This window comes from Pelobates fuscus, chromosome 12, assembly GCF_036172605.1.
Source record: "Pelobates fuscus isolate aPelFus1 chromosome 12, aPelFus1.pri, whole genome shotgun sequence".
Classification (NCBI taxonomy): Eukaryota; Metazoa; Chordata; class Amphibia; order Anura; family Pelobatidae; genus Pelobates; species Pelobates fuscus.
Window position 1 is genome coordinate 74,170,522 of NC_086328.1, and position 8,659 is coordinate 74,179,180.

At 40.8% G+C, this 8,659-nt stretch overlaps 1 protein-coding gene across 2 annotated transcripts; it reads left to right on the plus strand.

The window, feature by feature from the left end:
- Positions 1–124: 124 nt before the first annotated feature.
- On the plus strand, positions 125–8,659 carry C12H11orf68 (chromosome 12 C11orf68 homolog). 2 transcript variants are annotated; one of them, XM_063437664.1, is made up of 2 exons: positions 125–192; positions 7,636–8,659. In XM_063437664.1, the coding sequence occupies exon 2, from the start codon at positions 7,646–7,648 to the stop codon at positions 8,372–8,374; it is 729 nt and encodes a 242-aa protein (XP_063293734.1). In that variant the 5' UTR covers positions 125–192; positions 7,636–7,645; the 3' UTR covers positions 8,375–8,659. The 2 variants fall into 2 exon arrangements, with proteins under 2 accessions (XP_063293734.1, XP_063293735.1); XM_063437665.1 differs by lacking the exon at positions 125–192 and adding an exon at positions 208–416.

Here is an 8,659-nt window from a genome sequence, read left to right on the forward strand (position 1 = left end):
TTATACCTTAAATGTTCTTTGTCCATTTTTGTTTTGCTAGTAAAGTAAATTAGAAGGGGGCAAAAACAAAAAAAATGCACACCAAAACTCCTCCCACTAAGGATGGGCAAAGTAGCTGCGGTCACCATGGCAACCAGGCCTAGAACCGGAAGCGCAAGCGCCGAGCCTGGTGACCACCGAGCCTGCCATCCAGTAAGAAAACAGCAAGCTTCCTTTACTGCAGCTTGGAGCCGCTTCCCTGACTAGCATTCATTTATACCTGCACTCCAAGTGGTGCCCTCTCACATTCTCTTCATTTTATTCTCCTGTAGACTCATTCCTTCCATCAATATATTTCACGGCACTTTTCTCCTCTACCTTCTAATCTGTTGAACTGTTACATATGTAAATAGAGTGAGCAGAGTCATCTAGCAGGGGTAAAGACACGCTGATACATAGTACACTTTACCAAAAACAATAAAAGGGGTTTAACCATAGAGTACACTTAGCTACACTCTGCTACTAAAGGATAGAGGGCGATGCTATTGGTTGGAGAGAGAGAGACAGTTGGTAAGGGGGATGCTTTGCATGTTAGACATGAACATTCTTTTTGTTATTGGTGCAGAGCTGACAGTTTCCAGTCTGCCCCAATTATAGAAACATAGAATGTGACGGCAGATAAGAACCATTCGGCCCATTCTAGACAGTAAGTGTAACTCTCCTTCAACACTTACACTATACAAAAGTACATCAACAGAGACCTTTAGGGCACCACATTCTAAATACATAGACATTAAAATGTGGTTAAAAGAGTAAAAACAGGTTGTGCTAAAATGTATAATAGAAAGACAAAGTATAAGCAGCAAATAGCCAATGTGTTAAAACATGGTATAAAAACACAAACCAAAGTGTATATTTGGGCACATCTGTTGTGTTCTACTACCATTTGAGTGGCATTTATTCCATACCCATATATAAAGACTTTATATTGTTTACATATTTTTATATTCTCACTTTTTAGTTTTCTTTGGTTTATGTTTTATCTTATGTTTGAACACATTGGCTATTTGCCATTTTTACTCTTTGTTGCTATTATACATTTTGGTGCCACTTGTTTATCTTTTATCATTTAGTATTTTATGTGGTTTTAAGGGGGGAGGGAGCCCCTTACTTTCAGGTGTGCAGCATTTTTTTCTGTTTGCTTATTTCATGCTGACCCTATGTTTTTCATCAATATGTAGTTACATCTCCCTCCTTTGCAGTTATAACAGCTTCTCACTCTTCTGGGAAGGCTTTTCACAATTTTGGAGTATTTCTGTGGGGTTGCCAAACCGAGAAGTGTGTTTTTGTCATTCTTTAGAACATGTTTCAAGAGTCCAGTGGCTAATGAACGTTACACCACATGATGCTTGGCATTTTACTTGGTGATGTGATGCTTGCATGCAGCTGCTTGGCCTTGGAAACCTATTTAACCCCTTAAGGACCAAACTTCTGGAATAAAAGGGAATCATGACATGTCACACATGTCATGTGTCCTTAAGGGGTTAATGAAGCTCCTGCCGCACAGTTTTTGTGATGATATTAATGTCAGTGGAAGTTTAGAACTTTTCAGCTATGGAATCAGTAGAGCATTGGTGACTTTCATGCATCACATGCCTCAGCACTTGGTGACCCCATTCTGTATCTTTACGTGGTCTTCCTTTGAGTTGCTGCTGTTCCTAAACGCTTTCACTTTCCTATAATTTCACTAATAGTTGACTGTGAAATATCTAGCAGGATTGAAATTTCACAAACTGACTTTTTGCAAAGGTGACATCCCATCACAGTACCACACTTGAATTCACTGAGCCCTTCAGAACAACCTATTTTTTTTCACAAATGTTTGTAAATGCCAACTGCATGGCTAGGCGCTTGATTATCGTTACTCGAGTTTCCTAATTTATACGTTTTCCACATAAAAACTCTTGTAATGAACCATATTCAAACAAGACTTGCATCCTTGGTCTCTAAACCAGGCCCTTTTAGTATATATTTTTTCTTTTCTCCTGGCCAACTAAGTCAATGCCTCACAGAGGTCTTCATCCTTGCTCTATGAAACATTGCCTTACATTTTTGTATGTCCATGGCCCCATTAGCAGTGACTCCCTAAATGTCAAGCCTTTGCAGTAGGGATCGACCGATAATCAGTTTGGCCGATATTCAGTATTTTCGGCAATATCAGTATTGGCCAATAAAGATACCGATTATTGCCGATCAGGACCGCCGGTCTTGGGGGGGGCACAGCAATATCGTACTTACCTTCCCAGCAGTTCCTCTGTCTAACTCTCACAAGTCCCGGGGCCGTCAGAGCGTTGCCACGGGTTACCATGGCAACGCTCCGCGCGGCACACAGGCCGCAAGAGTTATACAAGGGAGCTGTTGGAAAGGTAAGGGCTTGCTGCGGGCCCCCACTGCTCATTCCATGCCACCGGACCACCAGGGAGTACCATATCCATCCTCCCTTGCCTGGTAGAGAGGGAGGGGCTAAAAACAAGATTTAATTATTTTTTTTTTTTTTAAATAAAAAATGCCCCCCCCCCCCATTTTACACACACACACACACACACACACACACACACACACACTGCATTATATACACAAACACATACACTCTGCATTATATACACACACTACACAAACACACACACTCTGCATTATATACACACAATACACAAACACACACACTCTGCATTCAAGTCATTATATGCACACTACTCAAACACACACACTGCATTCACTATACACACACACTACACAAACACACCCACTCTGTATTCATTATATACACACACAACACAAACACACTGCATTCACTATACACACACTACACACTCAATGCATTCACTATACATGCTACACACTCACTGCATTCACTATACAGTCACTACAGAAACACACACTCTGCATTCATTATATACACACTGCATTCACTAATCAAATACTCTCACTGCATCAATTACACACACATATATTCTTGAAAACATTAAAAATTCGGACTGGCATGTATATTTTGTGCATTTACCTTAAATAAATAATAAGCATGTTCAGTTTACAGTAGATTTGTGTAGAAATAGTTTATTTTGTTAAAATGGTAAATGTACAGAATATCGGTAAGTTATCGGCTATCAGCCTGAAAGTTCACAGATTATCGGTATCGGCTCTAAAAAAAATCAATATTGGTCGATCTCCACTTTGCAGCAACAGCAAGGTCTTTCTAGGGATGCCTGCTCTTGACCGTAAAAAAACCCCTACATTGCTGTTTCCTCAAAAGTATGCCGACCCTCAGTTTCAACCATCAACCCTACAAAGCAGTTCCTTTACATGGATGGCAACCGCACACTGACACATAAACGTAATTTCTGCCATGTGTCAACTATTGGTATCTGAAGCAGTGCCCCTCCTGGGATATTATTTGCCCAGTCAAGCAATACTTATCTAGGGAGGTCAACCCTTCACCCCAATATTAGTCTTTTTGCAAGAATGTTAGCCTTTAAAGGAACACTGTAGTCACCTAAATTACTTTAGCTAAATAAAGCGGTTTTAGTGTACAGATCATTCCCCTGCAATTTCACTGCTCAATTCACTGTAATTTAGGAGTTAAATCACTTTGTTTCTGTTTATGCAGCCCTAGCCACACCTCCCCTGGCTATGATTGACAGAGCCTGCATGGAAAAAAATAACTGGTTTCACTTTCAAACAGATGTAATTTACCTTAAATAGTTGTATCTCAATCTCTAAATTGAACTTTAATCACATACAGGAGGCTCTTGCAGGGTCTAGCAAGCTATTAACATAGCAGGGGATAAGAAAATCTTAATTAAACAGAACTTGCAATAAAGAAAGCCTAAATAGGGCTCTCTTTACAGGAAGTGTTTATGGAAGGCTGTGCAAGTCACATGCAGGGAGGTGTGACTAGGGTTCATAAACAAAGGGATTTAACTCCTAAATGGCAGAGGATTGAGCAGTGAGGCTACAGGGGCATGTTCTATACACCAAAACTGCTTCATTAAGCTAAAGTTGTTCAGGTGACTATAGTGTCCCTTTAACCCTCAATATTTGTGTTGGAGGCTGGATACTAGAGTAGTAAGGCTGACAGTTTTAATGAGCACTGTGCAACTGTACTTTGCAATTTAAGTGAGGAGAAGTTAATAGAGGGACTGTCAGAGATTAAATACATCTGAAAGAGTTGTTCATAGTAGATTAGAGTAGGAATAAACAGTAGAAAAAAAGGCCAATTACAGCAGTATTGCAGTACTTATAGAAGTGCATAAATTGCATGTAAATTAGCATTTCTATTTCATCTGGCATTAGCAATGGTTAATTCATAAACATGGAAAAAGTGGGAAGGAAGAGTGACTTTACAGAAAGCCACGTATATGCTCTTTAGGTGTTCCTTTTCAGCATAGTAATCATGGTGTCGATTTATTTCACCGAAAAAGCCATTTTTAGAGGAATGGACCATTGACAAAACCATATGTGTGCAAAGAAAATTCCCAACATTCTGTAGCCTTCAAACGTGTGCCATGTTTTGCCTTGATTACTAAACCTATTTTATGTATAGGAAGGTTTGAAGGACAGCACAAAATCAAATGCAACATGGAAGCAATGAATGTTGGTGAGATTGTAGTGTTGATTTTTTTTAAGGTGTTAAGTTTAAAAGTGGAAGTAGATCACATATTCTCTTTTTTAGATAGTGTGAGTTCATTAGTTGGTTATCACCTAAGAGTTATGGGACAATATAAGAGGAAGTGTGAGTTCTGAGAAAAGAGCTACTTTAACCCCTTAAGGACCAAACTTCTGGAATAAAAAGGAATCATGACGTGTCAGACATGTCATGTGTCCTTAAGGGGTTAAAGTTCCACTAGCATACAATTTCAAAGTAGCCTGTTTGTATGCCAAGACAGGTAGTGCAAATAAGGAAAAACAGCAGGCCTAATTTCTTCAGCTACCCCACAGAGTGCTTGTGGAAAGGTTTGAATGCCAGATTTGCTAAGAATTCCTTTTTGAGACAAACAATTTATGGGAGCACTGTCATTTAGCAGTTTGTTAATTCTTTAATTGTGCCTCTATTTCCCCATGTTTTTATTTATTCTTTTTTTTCTTACTGAATCTCGTTCTTTGGACTTCATTTCTTAGGTAGAGCAAAATCTTTGGCAATGAGGGCACATAACGCAAACCTCTTAAGTGTCCCTATTGTGTACCAAAACCCTCAGTCCCTCTTTTCCAGGAGCCCCAACAGAGCTCCACAGCAATAATACTCACAGTAATGTGTATTTTAACTACAATAAATGTGTTTAGAAGTTAGTCTGTGTAATTAAGATGCATTGTTCTTCTAAATTACATTTTAGTTACATAAATGATTACTAGTAAGTCACCTGAAATTTATCAGAACAGCCCTGGCCCTGCCCCCCAGCCACACCTCTATAATTACAGTGTCCCTCTTTGTCTATTTGAAATGTTGTATGCTTAAGTGACTGTCATTTTTTTTTATGGTTGCAAACTAACCTTTAAATAAATGTAAGAGGACACTATAATCACCAGAACAACATCAGCTTAATGTAGTTGTTCTGGTGTGTCTAGTCAGTCCCTGTGGGCTTTTTGCAATAGACACTGTCTTTTTATAGAAAATGCAGTTGTGGCGGAACCACCGCTTGTTCGGGTGCTTTCTACTTATACTGTGTGTTTTTCCCTTGCCCTTCATATATTGTACCCGCTCCCCATTCAGGAGCACTCCTACGAAAGGAACTCCTTCGTCTCCCTTACGAGGACCACCTCGATATCCCATTTAGAACACTAGTTAGACCATTCAAGTAGAACGTTCTCACCTCTGACATAGTTGCGAAACCGCAAGGAAGGAAATTAATGAGTTCTACCCTGGGTGGCCGCCATTTCATATAGACGATTGCCCGCCAGGGGGAGCATTCTTGGATTGTTTCGCGACTTGTTCATTTCCCAAACGAGAACCACCCCAGTGCCCCATTAAAACGCTCCTGCCAATGAATTAGAATGTTCGCACTCGTAACAAGTGTGAAACCGCAACGTTCGCACTGGCAACATAGTGTGAAACCGAAAGCGAAGTCATTAATGAGTGCTCCCCTGGGTGGCTGCCATTTTGTATAGACGAACGCCAACCAGGGTGAGCATTTGTACCCCGAAAGGAGATGCTTTCCTTGCAGGTTTCAGCACAGGAATCTTGCGAACAGAGATTGCTGAGGTGGGTGGGGACACTTTTGGTGGGGCACTGGCTAGTTTGGCAGGGTTTTCTGTGCCTGGGAGACAAAGGGATGCTCTCTTTTCCCGCCCCTTGGCTCCCAAGCACAGAGGTTCATGGGATGAAGACCCCCCCCCCCCCCCCCGTCGTCCTAGATGGGAGACCCCTCGCCTGAGTGGCAGGCTATCCATATTTGGGAGACAAAGGAACAGCGACCCCCCCAAGCATAGAGGATTCTGGGATAACACCTGTTTATAGGCATTGAAGACCCCTTGCATGGGACTATGCATAAAAGCCGTGTGTGGCAATAAAATTGTGTTGTACCTCCAGAGCTGTGTGTCGTCCAGTTCCTGAGAGGAAATTTTTATATTCTAAAGTGGTTCCTGAGCGGCTGAAGGAAGCTATCAGCGGAGGTAACCGGTCGTGTTACCCGTGGTCTGCTATAGCAGTGTTTACATTACAGCCTAAAGATTTACAGTAGATAGGCTACAATTCAGTTCTTTTACTTAAAATGGGCGGTCGGTGAAAGGCCGAGAGAGTCAGCATCCAGGCACTCCAACCCCCACGATTTTATTAAGATAATTTTGTTATACCACTTAAGGACCAGATGACAGTCTATACTGTAATGTAGTGCAGTTTTTAAGGCCCTTTGACAGCATAGTCTGTCATGCAGCAAAGCTACCAGCAGGGGTTAAATCTCTGCTAGTGCAAAGGAACCAGTAAAGGTTCCCTCTGTCAGCTGGATTCATGGTTAGTGGCCCTAGACCTACAGAAAAGCTATGAGCAGAGCTCAAGGTGAGTGCTGCTTATAGCCATTTAAATGCCATGGCTGAGAAATTGCACCCAGCCATGATGTAAAAATGCCATAGACTACCCACAGCCATATAATGTATTCTTCCCCACTGTCAGGGGGACTCTCAGAGTCTTAAAATACCCTGGTGAGATTTCCCTTCTCATGAATGGTTGTTGGGATTTGCCAGCTGCCCAGCACCAATGTCTGTGTAATTTTCAAATGGTTTAACTCCAAATGTTGCCTTCATGCCAGATCTCCAAATTTTAGGAAGAGCAGAGTGAAGCTTGGTAGGGGCACTGCGGATTTGCTTCAGAGGTCAGCTTGCGCTCTAAGCCAATCAGTAGCTACCCATTCATTAAAAAATATGTATCTGTAAGCATCTTAGATAATATAAAGGTATTTGTGTGGTTTCCTGATGGTACTTCACAATCTAGATGCACATTTAAAATGTCTAGTTTAGCTACAAATATATGATTTAGGTAGCTTTTCCTCTTGTTTCATTCCTCTACAACTTATACTATACTATTGTATTTATCAAAGCTAAAGCGAACATTTAAATTGGTTCTCAAATTTGCCTTTCATATAAATACTTCCAAACTTCATGTCTTTCCAGAAGTGAAGAAATGACAGACTGTGAAGAAGACGAGAGGACTAGATGGTCTATGGCAGATGACCTTGCTGCTGCAGCAATGGCTGCTGACATGGACCCTTGGATTATCTTTGATGCTCGTAAGACACCTCGAGCAGAGTTTGAGGAATGGTTGGAAACTTACCGACCCTCCAAGGTCCCCCGTTTTGGAAACCCTCATGAAGGGTGTGGACCAGTGGGGTGGATTAACGTGTGTGGCCCTGGCTACGGCCCCGATGTAAAATGTGGCAAGGACCTTCAAGATGCTTGGGACAAGCTTCAAAATACAGGATGGAATATAAACTATGAGTGTGTTCGAGAACTGGCTCTTAATTTTGGTGTTACATCCGGGAAATGGCTTATGCATTTAGAAACGGGATTCAAAGTAGATCATGCCTGGCGTGGTATAGCTACAGCAGTAGTTGATGGACACCTTAGTGTTGCCAAAGTTAGCCCCTTTCAGCCAGATACTAAACATGTCATTTGTGTGTATACTCAGGATTTCACTGATGAAGAGAGCATCATGCAGACAGATGCAGTCATTCGCAGCTCTGGTATCAAATGTCTCTTAGCATACAAGCCAGATATCTACACCTATTTAGGTATTTATAGAAAAAACCAATGGAACATATGCCCCACCATCTATGAAAGTCGATATGACCTGGAGTGTATCCCTCGCCGATCAAGAGTCACCAATAAAATTACTAACTTAGAAGTAACCTAAAATAATATTTCTTTAAATTATTACATTACTTGCCAATTTGTTTTTTGATGTTTTGGATTATTTTATTTACGCATGGAAGGTTTGCACTCTAGTGCAATCTCTACTGTATACTTTGCATTGCTTTCTATGCATGTATTTATAACTAATTGTATGTGCATATGGTATCCCAATCCCCCCCACTACCCCATTCATGTGTACGTGAGTGTATTTGTAAATAGAATTGTATTTCTGTAATATATACAAAAAGAAACCGGTAAAAAATACTATTGGACTTTTTAAAGAAAA

Bases quoted from the DNA above. Each gene is read 5' to 3' on its own strand.
- C12H11orf68 (XM_063437664.1), top strand. From the start codon at position 7,646: ATGACAGACTGTGAAGAAGACGAGAGGACTAGATGGTCTATGGCAGAT.